Source organism: Opisthocomus hoazin, chromosome 11 (genome assembly GCF_030867145.1).
Source record: "Opisthocomus hoazin isolate bOpiHoa1 chromosome 11, bOpiHoa1.hap1, whole genome shotgun sequence".
In the NCBI taxonomy this organism is placed as follows: Eukaryota; Metazoa; Chordata; class Aves; order Opisthocomiformes; family Opisthocomidae; genus Opisthocomus; species Opisthocomus hoazin.
In genome coordinates this window covers 4,440,419-4,459,332 of record NC_134424.1, presented here as the reverse complement: position 1 = coordinate 4,459,332, position 18,914 = coordinate 4,440,419, and the positions used below count along the sequence as shown (strand labels likewise).

The window sequence follows — 18,914 nt, the reverse complement described above, 5'->3', positions numbered from 1 at the left end:
GTCGCCGGCCGCCTACCCAGGGATGGGATGCGCGTCTCCACCATCCACTGACCTACCCGCAGAGCGCTCCGTACCACCCCCTTCCACTCGTGAGAAACCCTCTCGTTTCCTCTTTTGAAGTATTATTCCCCCGCCCAGTCTTTAAAACTCAAATTCACTTTCAGAGGTAAATTCTCTTTACAGATACAAGCTTTTTAGAAACGCTACACCATGATAAGAACACTTAACATAATACAAACTTACTCTGGATACTAAAATGCATAGTAAAGTCTTAAAAGCAACCACTTAAATACTATTCTCTCTTAAAAGCAACAGCTTTAATACTCTTCTCATTTAAAAGCCCCAGTGCTGAAGCAAAACTACTCTTATTGTCCGCCCAGTACCATTTGTATTTATGAGAGTCTAAAAACTTTACAAGTCCTGTAGTTGCACTTTGTAGTGGAACATAAAATAGTAACGTTATATGGTTTTAAAATTTATGAAAACATCATGGATAAAGTAAAGAAGCGGTCAACAATGTTGGAATTAATTTCACAGTGCTGATAAGTTGTCACCTCTTAGTGTTTATAGCACAGAACTGCAGTTAATTCTGAAAGGCTTCCAATTTTTCAGTGTAAAGAACAAATTAATAGGGCAAAGGAAAAAGCCTTATGTATGAGAGAGAATATGAATCTAATGCCATTATTGCTACACGATGTGATACAGTAAATTGGATCAACTTCTAATCAAGTACCCTCATTTTCCTGCTTGTAATGTTTCATATCTTATCATAAACTAACACTTAGCAATTTTGAAAAAAGAAATTAACAAAGCCCCATACCCCCTATTGGAATATAATTTGGTTGCTATCAAGCAGTAAGACTTTATTTGACTTAAAAACTACAAATATCATTAATCAGAAGTGACTTTGCATTATATTTCTTAATAGAACAGACGCCAGGATTTCAGTTCAGTTTCCATATTTTGGGGGGGAGGGGAATAAAGGGAAGACGCTGTTGTGAAGAAAGTGCCCGTCGGTTACGCAGAAAAATCCCCCCACCAGAATAAAAAAGGCTTGAGCTGCAGGGTCAGGATTCAGGATCCCCAGGAAGGTTTGGTCACCCCCACCCATTCAGTACTTTTCACATTTCCTGGACAAGTTCCATTTTTCTTTTAATTCCAAATGAAAAGTTATGTAAATTTTATTCAAGTGCATTTTGAATAGTAATGGTCTGAGCTTGCTTTTTTTTGTCAGCTAATTTGCACTGACTTTATGCATATCTGTTCTTATAATTGACATGGTAATGTACTGCATATGTACTAAATTAAGGATGATTGTGTCTGATTGCCCAATTATTATGATACAAACAAAATGTGTGAAAATAGACGATAGGACATTCTGTGTGTTTTCTCTGAAAAGACTCGGCGCATTCAAAAATCCAAAAATAAAATCTAACAGTTAATCATAACGGGTTGGCTTCGCATGTGGAAAACTGAACAGGAGATGATTGAAAATGCAAGGAATTATACCACATGTGAAAAGAAGATTAAATTGTCCCATTGTTACACGCTCTAGATGCAACTTCTTTGGAAAAGTATTTGTCTGTTGGGAGTCTGACACGTTTCTCTCTGCTTAGCTACAGAGAATGTGAAACAGCTATTTTTCACTTCTTTGAAAGAGGAGTATTTCATAAAGCCAATATCCAGACTTCTCAGGTGATTTGTATTTTCTCTTCAAGGCAGGTGTCCCAGCCGTGGGCTGGTCTGCAGCACCCTGACCTGACCCACCCGTAGCTGCGTTATGGAGGGAATTGGCACCGCTTGGTTTACTTGGCAGTAGGCAAGCTGAGGGAGAGTGGCTGAGGTCCTTCACGAGCTGTCTGATCAGGCAACACACGCGTCAGCCGAGCGAGTCCCTTGCTGAATGTGAGACTGGGCAGGCCTGGAAATTGTCAGGGTGGTTTGCATTTCCCTTCCACGTCCTGCTCCTTGTGGCACTAAAGGAGTTAATGACCATAGCAAAGAGAGAAAAATTTGGGGGGCAGGGCATATGCTAGATAATCTGTGACTCTCGCTGGTTTTTGAACGTTATAAAATGCTATCTTATCAATAGAATTTTTCTCCCACTTTTCCCATCCCTTCAGTCATGAAAAGTTTGATGCAAGAGAATCCGACCTGGAAAGGTCATGATCACTTCTCCTTTTTCTCAAGAGCAATTTCCCATTTAATGGTGTAACTCCAGCACAAACATGAACAATGCTATTTAACTTCTCTGCAGGGACTGTGGATGCTACAGCCCAGCCCCCCCAACCGCAGAGCAGCCCCGGCGCTCCCCCCTGCAGCCATCCCCCCAGAGCAGGGACGTCAGAGAGCTTCCGTGGGGTACAGCTGTCTGTAGGGAGCAGCACGTGAGAGGAACAGGGATTGTGGGTTACTTCCAGAGGACAAATGGGAATGGGAATGTCAGGAGAAAATGCTGAGGCTGTCTCCTGGGGCTTGGAGAAGCCCCATCACTGGAACAGCCTCCGAACATCACTGATGCCAACACCAGGCTCTAGGTTCATCCCCGGTGTCCAATTAACTTAGAAGTGGATGAGAAGCTCAACATGAGCTGGCAATGTGCGCTTGCAGCCCAGAAAGCCAACCGCATCCTGGGCTGCATCAAGAGAAGCGTGGGCAGCAGGGAGAGGGAGGGGATTCTGCCCCTTTACTCCGCTCTCCTGAGACCCCACCTGGAGTCCTGCGTTCAGCTCTGGAGCCCCCAACATCAGGAGGACATGGATGTGTTGGAGCGGGTCCAGAGGAGGCCACGATGATGAGCAGAGGGCTGGAGCACCTCTCCTATGAGGACAGGCTGAGGGAGCTGGGGCTTTTCAGCCTGGAGAAGAGAAGGCTCCAGGGTGACCTTAGAGCAGCTGCCAGTGCCTGAAGGGGCCGACAGGAAGGATGGAGAGGGGCTTTTCACAAGGGTGTGTAGTGATAGGACAAGGGGGAACGGCTCTAAACTAAGAGAGGGCAGATTTAGATTAGACATTAGGAAGAAATTCTTCCCCATGAGGGTGGTGAAACACTGGCCCAGGCTGCCCAGAGAAGCTGTGGCTGCCCCCTCCCTGGCAGTGCTCAAGGCCAGGTTGGATGGAGCTCTGAGCAGCCTGGGCTGGTGGAAGATGTCCCTGCTCATGGCAGGGGGGTTGGAACCAGATGATCTTTAAGGTCCCTTCCAACCCAAACCATTCTATGATTCTAAGTAGGCATGGTGGTGATGGGTTGACGTTTGGACTTGGTGATCTTAGAGGTGTTTTCCAGCCTTAATGATTCTATGATTCTATGAAGTAGTTTGTGTAAAACTGGAATGGCTGCAGCCACTGCACATACGTGAGGAACAAGGCCAAAATTCTACAGTTAAACTGTTTCCCCCCCCTAAATTCAGTGTGAGCGGGGCAGAGCTGCACGGGGGTCCCCACGTGTCCCCCCATGAGCCTCGGACACCCTGGCAGCACTCGTCTGCTGGCTCGAGCTAAAGACTTGCGCTGCTGTCGGGGAAGCTCTTTCACAAATGTAACTGCAGCACCTTTCAAGAAAAAAAACGGTATCCCTCCTCATTCCAGTAGCGGCAATTATTTTCTCCGATTTGTGCGCAGTTGTCCTGCCCCCGTCGCAAGAGCAGTAAAGGTTCTGCAGGACAGGTTCTACCTTAGCTACAGACTGATACCGGGCTGTTGTCAAGCACGCTGAGTCAGCAAGGAAAGCAAGAGCAGAGGGAAGCGCAGAGCAGAGGGGCGTGTGCAGGGGCAGAAGGGACGCGGACACCATAATCCCGTTAATTTAAGAAGTGTTCCACATAAGGGCTCTTTTCCTGAGTTTAGAGAGCTTGTCTGGATAATTTAATTACATCTTTTTCATACAGCATGCCCTTGAGAGCGATATTCTAAGCTTCCACAGATTAAAAATGCCCACATTATGCTTCGGGTCAGCATGCTGTGGACTTCTGTTAAAAAGAAGAAAGAATAAGATGGTGCAGAAATTTGAGGGGAACTCACGCTGAACCTTTGCAGCATGAAATGTGCCTATAACTTGAGCTCCACAGTCTGCTTAGCAATGAAGAGGCAGAGATCGTAGCTCTGTAATACTAGAAACAACGCTGCTTGCTTTGTTTGCTACACTTAAATTTTCCTCCCATCCAACTTAGGGGTTTTCTGTTCGTGGGAAGGACACCAGTCCAGTATTCAGTGTAAAAACCCTGTTGCACCTCTTTGGTTCGTTCTCTTTTTGCTGTCCGGCTCATCCCTTTGCTTCCCCACCTCCCCGCCACAGCTTAAGACTGCAGTGCTGGTATGAAATCAGGCAAATAAATTTATGAAAGGAAAAAATGCAGTGATAACCAAAGCCGCCTGTTTTCGTTTACATTTTCCTCTTTAGGTTGTTATTATTCCCTTTTGACCGAGCTGCGGGATCTATGTTTTACCATTGGCACGATGCTGCTTTGTAAGATACCATTAACAGATACGGACAAAGGGCTTGGAAAGTTTTCTAGGACTATAAACCCTAAAAAAAGCTGACTCTGCTATAGCTGCGCTCACTGCCCCGTTGCGTTTGCTCTCCACAAATCCTCTAATGTGCTCTTGTGTCCTGGCAGGAACTCGAACAGCCAATTTTAAGTCACTGACTGAAAATGTTTTCTTCTAGAAAATGAATTCCTCAGTGTACGTAGCTGCGCAGTAAATCTCGTTTGCAGAGCTGAACTCTTCCTTTCCTGAGAATGAAACAATTCTGTGTAGTAACCCATACGCTTGTCGGAGTCCAGCCAGTGCTCGCAGTACGTTTCCTCCAAGTAGCTGTAGCCTCAGGTTTATCCTGCTAAAGCTGGCATCATTTTCAAAAGTGCTCACCAGCGCATGAGAGATTGAAGGCCGTGCTCAGTTAATAATTTTATTCAGTGATTGTGGCAGTCTCCCGTGAGCTGTCTGTGAGTGGTGATAAGCGGCACAGGGCGCGCAGGGCAGGGCTGACTGGCGATACACTGAACCCTTTCAGCCCGGAGGCTCAGTCTTGTGGAAAAACTCGACCCCATCACGCACCAGCAGACCGCATGACATATTTCTTCATTTATTCATTCACTCCAGTTTAAAGCAGACCTTGCCTCCGCAGAGGATCTGTACGTGTCGCTGACAGGGACAGGTACGCCGCGTGCCTGCCAACGCGTCCTTTCTCGCCGTTCCTGCGGGGCTGAGGAGCTTTCTCTGTGCTGATTTGACTTTTCAGAGGCTGTGTTGTTAATGCAGCTACAAAATTCATCTTGGTGGAGCCACCCAGCCACCTGATGTGAGCAGAAAGCGGCTCTGCCAAAGCAGCCCGCGGACTACAGGGTGAAGAGGGAACCCAGAGCAGAGCGTAGATTGTGCTTGCATGTATACAGCAGAAGATTTGCTAAAAAGTTTCACTGTTCTTACGTCTAATCTGCGAAGAAAGCCACCTAACAGAAAGGCAACCTGTAATTTGTAGCAAATGAGCGTGCTTTGGGGAAAATCAATCGCATGCACTAAGGCATGTTCTCAACTCCTGAACTAATGATCCTTCCTGTGAGCAGCACGAAACAGCGGGCAAGTCCCAGGTGGCATAAATCCTCCCGGTTTCAGTGGAGCTGTGGCGGTTTGTACTACCTCAACAGTACCCTAATTGTGCTTCAAACTTTTTAAGGTGGCAAGCAGTCAGCGTTTCAAAAGCCTCCTTCTTTCCAAGCAGTCCCGAAGCTAAACAAACAAGTTTACTAGTTAGGGAGAAGAGACTGCTATATTTTATGTATAATCTTCCGGAGCTGATGTGCTTAAAAATAAAAACTCTGAAAATCTAATTTTCTCTCAAGAAATGCCAAGCAGCTGTGTAGAGGAGGCTGGGACTCGAACCAACTTCTGTTAAGAGGAAATTGGGACCATTTTGTTGCCCTGACAAAAATGAAATCGATGAGACCAGTAATTCCTTTGCATAAAAATCAACAGTTTTAGCATGTTTTTAACATGGCAATTTGCTATGGAACATCTTAACAATAATTCAGTAAATCACTAGTACTGCATTAAGACAGCTGCTCGCGTTGAATGTGGAAGTGGTACAGAACTGCACGGAAAACACGTCATCAAACCAGAGAAAATCTCACAGCATCATAACTCCCTCGCTTCTAAAGTACTTGTGAAAGATCTGAAAACACATATAGGTAAGAAGCATTGGTTCACACACAGACCAAGATGCAAGCCTTTAACCCCAATTTGACAAGAACTTCTAGAACCTATTTCCCTATATATATATTCCTCAGATTACCCATTTGCAAAATATATTATTATTATTATTAAACAGTGAGAGGAAATTATTAAGCAGTTAATAGCCATAACACGATCTTCATAGTCCTATGTAAGCACTAAATATCATTATTATTTAACAGATTCTGTAAAACAAAATACAAGGGAAAAAGCCTATTTCTCCGTATTTCCATTACACGCTGCTTTGAAACTGAGGAGCACACACCATGCAACATTGGTCTTGATGTATGTCACTTCACAACGGCATTACTTATGTCAGTGATATTCATTCAAAGGGCCAAAAAATTGCTTTCACAGAAAATTCAAGACAATTCTTAAACCTGATTAACTTCTTTGGACTTAACCTTCTCAAAGATGTAGAACAGGAAATCCAAATTTCATAAAGAAAATGTATTTAAAAATTGTCTCTGACATAATTCAGAGTTTATCTCCGTATCAGTTTGTCAGGGGATGGAATTTGCAGGCAAATACCAGTACAACAATGCATTTGCTATCAGCTGTAAACAGTACCATGTCCGTGTCTGTTTTGCACTGCCTAATCCCTGCTCACTAATCAGAAATGTTGTGACAGTTGTGAAAATGAGAAGTGACACTCATATTTTATATGTGCTCCAGAATGTATCCACCAGAAGATCCACAGCAAAAGAACATTTTCCAAAAGGAAATCAAATAATTTATGTTTTACTTCATCGTAAATTCTCTGCGATGGATGCTGGAATTAATTTTGGAGATGCTATGCTCAGCAGCTTATATTGGAATAAGAGTTCTTTGTGAAAGAGTCCATGTAAACCATGCTGGTGATACACAAAACCCTAACACTGAATGAACAAGTCAAAGAAGTGCTCGACAGCTAAATTCAGTTCGAGACAGTTAAGTTGCCATCTTTCTTTACCATCTCTCATGCTTCTGAAAGCAAATGTGACCCGCTGGGATGCTCTACTCTCTATGCCAAGTTCCAGCTGAGTCCTCCAGCTGTGTCCTGCCAGTTACAGCTAAATCTGTAAATGGTTTTTCAGCCAAACTGCCAAATCGAAAAGACAGCGTGAAGGCTATAAAAAATTTTGTCTCTAGAAGGACACTATCACTGGACATTACCTATTTTTCACCCAGATCATTTACGGGATATTTCAATTATCTAAGGTAATTGGATATTAGTATGATAAAGCTCACTTAGATGCCTTCATGCAGGAAGTATCCCCCTTTTTCCTTTGCCCACACTAGGGTTAGATGTAGCACACTAACTATAAATTGCACAGAATCCAGAGTAGAACAGCTGCTTTCAGGAGCTGATGTCCACACTACCTGTATTTTGAGGGCCCTGTATGAGCGCTCTCAAGTCTTGTTCTGGGAAGTGGATGCCTGTAGTGGCTGGGATGCATTAAATGAATTAATTTTATCTAAAAATAAAATCCAGTTAGCACACTTGGAGATGGCTCCAGAATGGGAATTAAACTGCATTAGCTGGGCACCATTCAGAGACTTGCTTCAATCCAAACTCAGATGGTGACGCGGAGGCACCCAAAGTCAACCACTGGGAAAAAACACGCTAAACTTTCATCAGGTTTTTGTATCTATTTAGAGATGAGAAGAGTGAATATGAAAATGAGTTTGCGGTCAGCACAACAAGAGTTGTCAACACATGTCAACCCACGTCGACACACAGGTTCCTGCTACCCTTGGTGTGCTGCAAATATGGCAAATCGCTCTCGTGTCTTTACTCTGGGGTTTGCTCTCCTGTGAAAACGTAACTTGGACTGCGGAAAAGACCCTGCGCAAGCACTGCCCACCCAGGCGTCAGTCCACTCGGGGAGGACCCACAGCCAAGAAGTGAGGCAGGAAAGCTCACCCAGCTCGTCCTCCTCTGTGTTCTCCTCGGGTTCTCAGCGTGCGTCCAGCCTAACTGTACTCAGTTGCTTAGCCTGGCCCGTGCTGACGCTGCCAAACGCCAAGCTTGGGGAGAAACGGAGCAGGAAGGAGGGAGCAAAAAAAAGTGGAACACCCCCCCTCCCCAAACCAGTAAGGAGGGAGGTCCCTTGCAAAGGGAGCAGATGCTGTGGAGGTTAGCTGCCCTCGTCCCCCGTGCCGTGAGCGAGGGTGGCTTCGACAGAGAAATGCCGTGTGACCGCGATTACAGACTGCGTTACGGCGCGTACGCTCAGGGAGACTGAACCGGGCTTGCAGCGAGAGACTGGGACACTTCCTAACCTTGGCGTACTGGATTCTCCATAGTTTTGGTCCTCACGGAGTTGTTTGGTTTGTGTGACTATGTACTACTTCAGAAACGGATGTCAGCTTTTCAAACAAGCTTTGGGGAAATACATGCTTATGGGAAAATTTTCAGTTCAAACAAAATTGCATAGTTCTCACAAAATTGTCCAGACCTTTTCGCAATTATGTTACATCACATCTGTACTTTAAGCAACTCTGGATCATTTCACAGCTCAGCTTCTTATCTTTTCATAGCTCTGCTACTGTGGCTCCGTTCTTTCCCATATGAAGCAACTTAATTAATATTTTATATCCTTACGAAATTGTGAATACGATTTACCGTAACAGTACAGAAAATAGCAAATACACATTGTCCCCTGCCAACAGAAAATCCTTAGCAGCTGTTTATTGCTCATTTGCAAAACATAAGAGCAATGGAATTCCATTACTTAGAGAAACTGGCTGCTCCATGATATCCTTGGCAACAAACACCACACTTATCTTTTTGAACAATAGACTCTCAAAGTTTCTCCAGCCTACAAAAATAAGACAGTGAAGAATACTTTTTCTGAACTGTAAAGTGCTAAACAATGGGAACTGACTCACAATCAGCTGCATTTTGTTTCATGAAAACCAACGTTTTTCTCTCTCTCTTCCCCCCAAAGAGAAATTTGCTCCCTCCAAATTGCAAGCAATGTTTCAAGCAATCGTCTCTTTCACAGGAAGGACTTTTTATTGAGGTCAAGACTTTGGCAAAATGAGCAGAAATTCAGACTGCAATCTGAGTAATATAAGAACTTACAAACAACATTAAGGGAGTCACTTAGGTTTATAATAACCCATACAGAAATTGCAGAGCAGAATTTTTTCTAACTGTTCTTAAACACCAAGAAAAAATAAAATCATGGTTTACACCACAGATATTTCACATATGGTTTTAACTAAATAACTTACAAGTTTCCAACGGCTTTAAAAAGAAATATCTATGGCATACCAGATAGATGCTAGCTCCTCAGAAAGTCAGGACACGCACATACCATCCATAATCTGGTTGCTATATTTAGGGAAGAACTATACCTAAAGCCATGAAGGTCAGCACTGAATCAAGTCAAGCGTATTTTAACAGACATGTCTTCTAGACAGCGTTTACCACGGGACACTTCCCTGAAACCCACCCTAAACACCACGCCATTTGAAGACCTGGGATGGGACTCGCACTATTAAAGGAGACTGGATAGTGTATTCACATACCTCGATAATCCTGTCATGAATCTGCAGCCCTCCTTCCTTCGCAGCAGGCCCCGTGTCAACTATCTTCGATACAAAAATTCCTTCGCTAGAGGAACCATCTTGATTGTCCTTTAAGGGTGAAAAGAAAAATTTATTATTGTACCTTGAACTAACTCTAATTTGCCCTCAGCTAAAACTTGTCCATGTCACAACAGTGCTTGTAATTTGAAAGAGATATTCTTATCGATGTCTTAACATGGAATTACTCTGTGCTAATGAGAACACCCGATACTCCCATTTTGAAAGATTAAACAACCAGGAGTGGACTTCCATTAGGTACATTAGTTGCACGATAGTAATTTTCCTCTGAATTAGGCCAGCTCGGTAGTAATTTTCATTACAATTACTCTTAATGTAAAATCCAGTGAGAGAGCAGCCTGCTTGCACATCAAACATAAGACAACAGTGCTTTTTTATTTTTAGTTGCACAGCTCTTCCTCTGGAGGCTTAAAAATAAAACCACAAAAACCAACTTCTACCTAACAAGGTATTTCCATATTCCGGTGTATTGTGTCACCAGCTTCTACCCGTGCAGAGCAACGTCTCAGAAAATTGAAAAACTCTAACTGTAAAGAAAGAATAACTTTCAAGTGAATTTACTAGGAATAAATCGTGATTAATGTCAGATTTCCGAGCGGCCAAGTAGTTCTGAAGACTTTGTAAATTACTAGGACAAGGTATAATCCACTCCTTGATCTAATTAAAGTCATATGCAGCAGCTCCAGCCAACTAGCATCCAGAAAAAAAACCACATTAGTAAGTGTATGGTGCAGGAAACATCTGCTGAAATCACAGCATTCAGAAGTAGGCTGTTCAGGTTACGTCCCTCCACCTGCACCGAGGGCTGCCCGGTCTCTGGTGGAACGGAGAGTAAATAACGTTCTCTCAGTGAACTGTCAGGGCCTAAAGCTGCGCGCCCTGGACCCACGCAACATCTTCAAAGCTGTATGGCCCGAGAAAGGGACACCACGGGTTTCACCATCTGGGAGTGACACTGCACCAACAGCAGCGTTGCCAGGTGTGACAGTGTGCAAGAATAAACACGCCGTGAGAGAAAAGCCAGTGGAGTTCACAGAGATCCAACACAAATCCGAATGTAAGGTTTGCTCCGAAAGAATCCCAAGGGAACGACAGGCTTGTCAGCAGCGTTCTTCCTCTAAGTGTTGACCTACATGCTTTTCCCCACTGGAAAGGGCAAACATATTTTAACAATTAACATACCACGCAGGGTCGGCCACCAATAATATTAAATCCAAGGGAGCCAGAGTCACGATGAAGGACGAGAGTCAGCGCTTTAGTTTCTTCACCCTACAAAGAACAGATCAACATATTCAAAATATTTGCGTGCACTGGTAAGTAGGACAGCTAATACTCCCATCCAGGTTTCCTGGGTTGATTTCTTATTTTCCTCCCCCCCCATGTAGTTTAGAGAAAAATGTTTAGAACAACTTTGCGGGAGCAAAGTCAGCAGGTCCCGGCCTCGGCGCGCCAGCCACCCCGGCGTTCTCCAGCAGTGCTGCTCGGCGAGACCCACCCCGTCAGATTTATGCCTGGTTTTTATTGAGATCTACAGCGAGACACTTCACAGCAGCAGAAGATATTTGTATGTAATACTGGTTCCTGCAGCTACTTGACCCAGTCATATGTGACGTGTTATGTAAAATACTCCACGTTTCCAGCAGTTGAATTCTTGACTTTTCCAATGCTTGAGGGTGAGGGAATCCTAGGACTGGTTTTTGATGTGGCTTCTCCCTAGCGCTAGCTACATGACATTGTTTGAAACGGTATCAAACGTGAAGTGTTATACAACAGAAGTGCTCTGGTGCGCTTTTGAGAACAGCATTAAACAGAACTGCTACCAAGTTTGCAAAAGGCCCGAGATGCCAATTGCTCTTCACAGCGCCTGCCAGGAGTAATTTTTTTCTTTGGAATTTTAACACTAGCAAACCAGAAATCTTTCGTCATTGAAAATCATTATGATAATTCCTTAAAAGATGAAATTCTGCAGTGAAGACTTCTCTGATTGGACAAAAAATGTACGACACAGATAGACTGGATGGACCTGCAGTATTTGGGGGACGGTGTGAACACGATCCCTTATCCTCTCCCCTCACCCCTGCTTGTTCCTAACTACAGACACAAACTCACAGAAACATCCGTTACCACACACACAGAGATGCTACTTCGGTCTATTAACTTTCATTAAGACAAAAGTTAGCGCGTGTACTGTTAGAGAGGACTAAACCCTCACAACGCACGAACTTCAATCTCAGTCAAGTGGCTGTTATTTACAGCACAACACTACAGAACACTACCCAACACCATCTGAATAACAATTTTTTTTTTAGAAATCAGAATGGGATTGGTATGTTGTGCATCTACAGATATATATATGAACCTTGCTACCTCCAAGATCATCTTCTTTATTTTATCCAAAAGGTGCAAAAGTTATGAACACAAAAATCTTGAGGAAGTTATCTTACAAGTCTGGTTTTCATAACCAATTAATGATAGAAATTACAACAGTTACACTGTAATTTGATGCAGATGTTTTTAATTTGTGCATTTTTCTTCTAACATGTCAATTTGAAGCTGTCAATCAAATATTAATGTCTATAAAACTTATAAAAAATGTCAAAGTAATCCTGAATTACCGAATTACTCCTACAGATTTGGGGATGGATAACAAGGCCCAGTTCCCCACCAGTGTAAACTGGCAGAGCTCCACCGACCGCACGCTCGGAGCTCCACCGCAGGGGAGCTGCACCAGCACACCCCACCTGAAAATTTGGTTTACAGTTTTCTTGTCGGCTTGTGATCATTATCTTTCCTGCAAGTCAAATAATAAATAGACTTGGACCTGATACAGAGAAATGTGAATAAGCGCCAACTGATTTTATTTGATTTTGCCTGGCATCAGCATGAATCAGATACCCAGAAGAGGACTGAAAAATGAAGTAAAGGCTATTTCCCTGCAAGTCTTCAGGCCCAGACCTCAGACAGGATTTCAAGGAGCAAATTTCCAGTCCTGTGAGAGCAATTTCAGGGGCTGAGGATTCAGGATTTGAAAGACAAGGACACGCTAGGGCCACTGTTTACTTTCCCTATTATGCCTTTTTAAGGAGGCAAGTCAATTAGAACAATCAAGAAACAATTACGGCGTTTCTCTCCAGACACTGTCAGTAATTAAAGTTGAATGTTTTCATTAAAGCCTCCTTATGTGGCTACGATTATGCTTTCATACCTAGCAGAACAAGTGTTACAGCAGGTGGGTTTGAATGAGTCTAAAGTTGTTGGGGAAAAAAAAAGAACCCTAACGCATTTTTTTGTAGGTAAACCTGAAAAACGTCCACGGGGGTTTTAAAGAAACTTCCCAGTCAGTTCCGATGGCGTTGTACACTTATGCCATCTCCGTCCCCTCCGCGGCAGACAGAGCCCGGCCCGCACGCCGCTGCGCAGGGCTGACCCGGACTGATCCGTGCCCGGCACGAGGGAGGCACCAGCGCCTCGCCCCAACTCCCGGCTACTTCTGCAGATTCACGGCTCGAGTCTTCACAGTTCCTTTAACAACCCTCTTGAAGCAAAGGGTTTTTCCAGGGCTCTGCCTTTCTTTTCCCCTCTAACGTGTCTCGCTTTCCAGCGAAACAATCATTAAACAGTGAGGTAACCGTGGAAGTGCGGTGGCCGGTGGCCAGCATCCAGCCCTGCCCCGTCATCTGACGCGGCGGCCGACCTGATGCTTACTGGCATGTTGTATTCCCACAGCTGAACAGACCTCTTCGACATAATTCTTGAAATGACTGCACTTCCCAGCTGAGTAACGTGGAGCTAACAGGCTGCCTTCCCCTTTGGATATCGGAAGACTGATTTCTCTGGTAGTGCTGTGGCGGAGAAGGTCCCTGTGACCCTGCTTCAGCAGAGGGGTTGGACTAGATGACCCACAGAGGTCCCTTCCAACCCCTACCATTCTGTGATTCTGTGATTCTGTGATTCTGTCTGTCTTCGTTACGGGAGGCACTTCGCCCCTTGTTTACTGGCCGAAGGGCTGCCAGGACCAGCCCGGCGGATCTTGCTCGGGGACAGGCTGAGAAAAAACCCCCACCTTGTCTCAAAGGACTTCATCTGGCTTTTACACAATTAAAACTTGTGTCACCACCTCCACAGAGGCGTTAAACCAGAGGTCCTAAATACCAGCTCAGGAACGGGTTCCTGCACCTCTGATCCGTTCACTGGGAGTCTGGCCCTGGCCTCGGCCGTCGGGACAGCAGAAGGGCTTCCACCGCCGCTGCAGCCAGCGCCACGACCTGCTCCCGATTCTCCCTTGCTCGCTTCTTCCCAAAGGACTCTGGCGGCTGTGTACATAAAGGAACCACCAGCTCAGCTTATCAATAGGTGTGAGCAGTGGTATGTTTCAGCAAGGATTAAGCATTGTTTGAATAGTAGGAGTTTTTTCTTGATTATCTAGACTTTGATGTTTCAGGATTGACATGCCTGATCAAAGGAAACACTAATTTTGAGTAAGACACACCACCTTCCCCACCACTCCCTCCTCAAGCTCGCCCACAATAAGCCTCTCCTCTTCCCACCAAGGAATAAACAGTCGCTCTCAGAATAAACCTTCAAATTTGTCCTTTGGAGTAAGCAGAGTAATTACACAATAAAATTAAAATGTTCCCTCAGTGGCAAAGAATACACATGGAAAACACAATGGGAGTCACTTAAGGCACATCCGTTTAGGGGACCTAGAAAATTGTGAGATATTTACAGGTGACTGTGTGTATAAAATACGTGTTTTATGTAATTCTCTCAGCATAGTTATGGCAGTGTTATAAAACTCCCTTCAGAAACGGGAGATCGAAGCACAGGAAAGCTACGTGAGTCACCCAGCATCACAAAGGAAGTCTACGCTACGGCAAACCCCGACCTGGGTCTCCAAAGCTGCTAAAGAAGTTTGCCCCAGCTAAAACGCCACGAATTTGGGTCTTTCATGAATGGCCTAACGTCCCTCAATATCATATTTCCCCTTTAACTAAGCATTTAAAGAGAACTGTAAGTGGGCATTTCTTCTGTTTTGACTAGAGGACACGTCATCTGATTTATTCTAGGTTGGTTCTGCATCTGCAGCGACAAGCAACCACCAGGCAGGGAAATCAGAAGATGTCTTTCCTCGCGTCCTGAGGAGCCAGAACATCCTCCAGTCAGTTTTGCAGTCACCACATCTAACCCGTGAACCCAGTTTGCTAGTGCTAGGCCTGCTTCTGTTTTAACACAGGCTGAACAGTCACATCTGATAACAAAATACACAAAATGTGAGTAATGATCATAATTAAATAATGATAGCAAAGGCGCCGAATGCTTTGAATACGCAACTGCTTCTGAAGTTGGTTCCTCCACATTATCATATACGTAATCCACATGCTCCAGACGGAGCACTGGAACAGGCTGCCCAGGGAGGTTGTGGAGTCTCCTTCTCTGGAGATATTCCAGACCCGCCTGGACGCGGTGCTGTGCAGCCTGCTGTAGGTGACCTTGCTTCAGCAGGGGGTTGGACTGGGTGACCCACAGAGGTCCCTTCCAACCCCTACCATTCTGTGTGATTCTGTGATTCTGTGAAGTATCAATCCTTAGGCGAGTACCTGTGCCCTGCCGAGCGTTACGATCCGCACCGCACGCCGCACAGCCCACGCCAGCGTCTCGGAGAAAACCACCCCGGAGTAAAAACTTGGACGCCTGCCACAGCCCCAGATCGGTAAAGCAGGCCCCGCGCGAGGTGATCACCGAGGGTCTTTTAAAAAACCCTCCGGCGCACAAAGATGCGAGTTTCCCGGCTGCGCTTCTCTGGGAGCTGGGCAGACTGAAGCTGTTAGCGTTGGAAAGCTGCCCAAAATGCTGTGAAAGACACGTCATTGATTGACCGCGAGACCACAGGCCCGCGGTGACATGACACCTTCCAGCTCGCTTCAGCTCGGGCGCTGCTTCAGAAAGCGGGATAGCAGCCTTTTGTAGGGCAGCTGAGAGCGAGCACAGTCGTCTCGGCCAGCTGCATCCACAAATCTGATAAAAAGCATGGCTGGAAACTCTGTGCCGCGCACGTTTACGACGACGTGAAGGAGCAGCTTTCACGCTAACAGCAGCTCACTACGCTGTGCAGAGCTGAGCAATGCGAACCCAACGCTCCCAACGCGACGCAGGAGCGGCAGCGCGAGGATAAAGGCGTGCTGTCCGGATCCGAGCGGGGACGAGGAGGCTGGGACAATTCCCGACTGCGGGACTGCGGGGAGGGCTCTCCATCCCCGGCAGTGCCAGCGGGAGCGGAGCTGTGCGAGCGGAAAGCTCTGCAGCACGCCATTGCGAAGCACACGGGGCTGTGGGAAGAGGAGGAGGAGAACTGTCCTGAATCTCGATGTGAATGCCAGCCCCTGATTTATTTTGCTAAGTTTTTAACCAGCATCACAACCAGTGCTGCCAGAAGTTAAACCAGTACAGTCAGGACTGAAACACTCCTTCTGTTCCGAGTTAGTCAAAACATGGTGGGTTGTTTTCCCCTGGATTTCTCCAGAGAAAAAGAGAGGTTCTAACCTGAAGTTTTGTTTCCTTTACACAGCTTGCCGAACCTCGACATTACCAGCGGTGTGGCTACAGATGTTTGACAGTTTCGAACGGTTTAACACCGCTGTGTCTGCGGCAGCACATTCCGGGTCACGGGGAGGACTCTGAATGTCTTCATTTAAAAGATAATTGGCTTCTAGGGCTTCCCTCGCTGGGGAGCCTCACTCCAATTAAAACTTCAGGATTGCTGTCGCTCTGGCTTTTGATTCTGGTCATTTTATAAACAGTCTAATTCTGAGGGGCTGAGTTAATTTTTCTCCTCCTAAATTGAGCTTTGAAAGAACCCTGCGTGACTCTGGAAAAAAATGCAAGCACACAGCAGCCGCCTCGTATTCGGACACGGATGTTACGAGGACGACGGCCTCAGCTCATGGAACAGCTGGCAGGGTGTCCGAGCTGCGTCGCAGTTAATCCCAAGGACACCGTTCTGCAGGAAGCCGTATTCTGGGACGCTCGGTGAGCTAAGGGTCTGGCAAGCACCGTGTCACGACAGCCTCTGCCAAGCCACTCTGCTTTGCGCTACTCCTGGGAGTCGATTCGTGGAGGTTTAGTACAATTTCCAGCCCCGGCAATCCCCGTTTTGCTGCTTAGAGGCTTCTTCGGGGAGAGAAGGGAGGAAAAATAAAACAGTAATACCGTGACCTGGGTATTTTGATGCGCCGGTTGCCATGTGGGGTCCAGATCCCAATGATGCTCACGTTAAAAAAAATGAATATCTACAGAACCTGGTACATTGCGGCTCTGAAAAGCCAGAGCTGGGATATCTCAGGGGACTGGACTGGACTGAGGGGACTGGAGCATCTTTCCTATGAGGAAAAGCTGAGGGAGCTGGGCTTGTTCAGTCTGAAAAAGAGAAGGCTGAAAGGGGACCTTAGAAATGCTTATAAATATCTTCAGGGTGGGTGTCAGAAGGATGGGGCCAAACTCTTTCCAGTGGTGCCCAGCGACAGGACAAGGGGCAATGGGCACAAACTGAAGCAGAGGAAGTTCCAGCTGAACAGGAGGAAGAACTTCTTCCCTCTGAGGGTGACGGAGCCCTGGCCCAGGCTGCCCAGGGAGGCTGTGGAGTCTCCTTCTCTGGAGATATTCCAGACCCACCTGGACGCGGTGCTGTGCAGCCTGCTCTGGGTGACCCTGCTTCAGCAGGGGGGTTGGACTGGGTGACCCACAGAGGTCCCTGCCAACCCCACCATCCTGTGATTCTGTGACTCGCGGGCTCCTCGGGACGCGTCCCGCTCCCACGCAGGGCTGAGAGCCCCGCGGGACCCCCCCTCCCCGCCCCGCTATGCAGAACCCCGCCGGGACACGCACCCCGGCGAGGCTCGGGCCCGCCCCAGCCCCTCTCCCCCCAGCCGCGGGGGGCCGGGGGTCTCGCCCCGGGCGCGCTTACCTTGCCGGGGGCGGCGGCGCGGCCGCGGGCCAGGGCGTCGAGGCGGGCGCTGTACTGGGTGAAGCGCTTCTGGTATCGCAGCGCCGTCACCTGCAGCTCCAGCTGCGCCGCCGCCAGTCGCGACAGCAGCGACTGCTCCCGCTTGCCGGCCCGCAGCGCCTCCTTCTTCAGCGCCTTCTCCAGCGCCGCCGCCCTCGCCTGCAGCGCGGCTCCGTGGGCCCGCAGCGCTCGCAGGCAGCCGTGCCCGCCGGCCCGCCGCTCGCCGTGGGTCAGCATCAAGCCGCAGCCCTGGTCGCAGAGCCCGGCGGGCCTGGCCTCGCAGCGCTCCCTCATGTGCGCTTCCACGTCGCGGAGGTTGAGGACCTGGCGGCAGCCGCGGTTGCGGCACTTGGCCGGGGAGAAGTCGCAGGTCTCGGCGTGCTCGCCCAGGTGCTGCAGCGGGACCACCGCCTCGCAGCCCCGCGAGTGGTTGTCGCACTTGATGTCCAGCTTGAGGATGAGGCTTTTGAGGGGCAGGACGTGGTTGAGCTCCTTGGCGGAGATGCGCTGGCAGTTGGCCGGGCAGCTGCCCTGCTGCACCACCCAGGGCAGCACGCAGCCCGCGCAGAAGACGTGCCCGCAGGGGGTGGTCAGCGGGTCCTCCAGCACTTTGTTGCACAGGTTGCATTTGAAGTCGGGATCCACCTCCCCGCTGAAGCGATCCAGCTCGAACCCCATCCTCCTCCTCCTCCCGCCTCGCCGAAAAACACGCGAAAAAGGGGAAGAAAAAAAAAACCGAAAAGCCCAAAGTAACCAAAGCGCGGAGACGGGACTGCGGGAGGCAAAAAATAACAATAAATAAGTATCGGGCAGCTGCCCCCGCCGCCCGGGAGGGAGCTCGGTGCCCGGCCCGCAGCGCTGCCGGCAGCCGCCGCGCCCGCTCTGCCCCGCCGCTCCCGGGGACCGCCCGGCCCCGCCCCGGCCCCGCCCCGCTCCGCCCCGGCCCCGCCCCGCTCCCGCCCGCGCAGAGCGCGGCCCCGCCCCGGCCCCGCCCCGCCCGCCCGCGGCGCCCCGGGGTCTCCCGTCCCGTCCCGTCCCGTCCCGTCCGCCCCCCCTGGGCGGGGCTCGGGCTTTGCTCCGGGGAGAGG

General features: G+C 47.8%; 1 protein-coding gene across 1 annotated transcript in view; it reads right to left on the bottom strand.

Moving 5' to 3' along the window:
• Positions 1-18,708, bottom strand: part of PDZRN3 (PDZ domain containing ring finger 3) — a 153,218-nt gene extending 134,510 nt beyond the window's left edge. Inside the window, exons 1-3 of the mRNA XM_075432871.1 lie at positions 17,788-18,708; positions 11,010-11,096; positions 9,750-9,857 (exon numbers count right to left, since the gene is read on the bottom strand). Coding sequence (XP_075288986.1) covers positions 9,750-9,857; positions 11,010-11,096; positions 17,788-18,504 — 912 coding nt within the window. The 5' untranslated portion in view covers positions 18,505-18,708. The remainder of the gene's footprint in view (positions 1-9,749; positions 9,858-11,009; positions 11,097-17,787) is intronic.
• Positions 18,709-18,914: the final 206 nt, after the last annotated feature.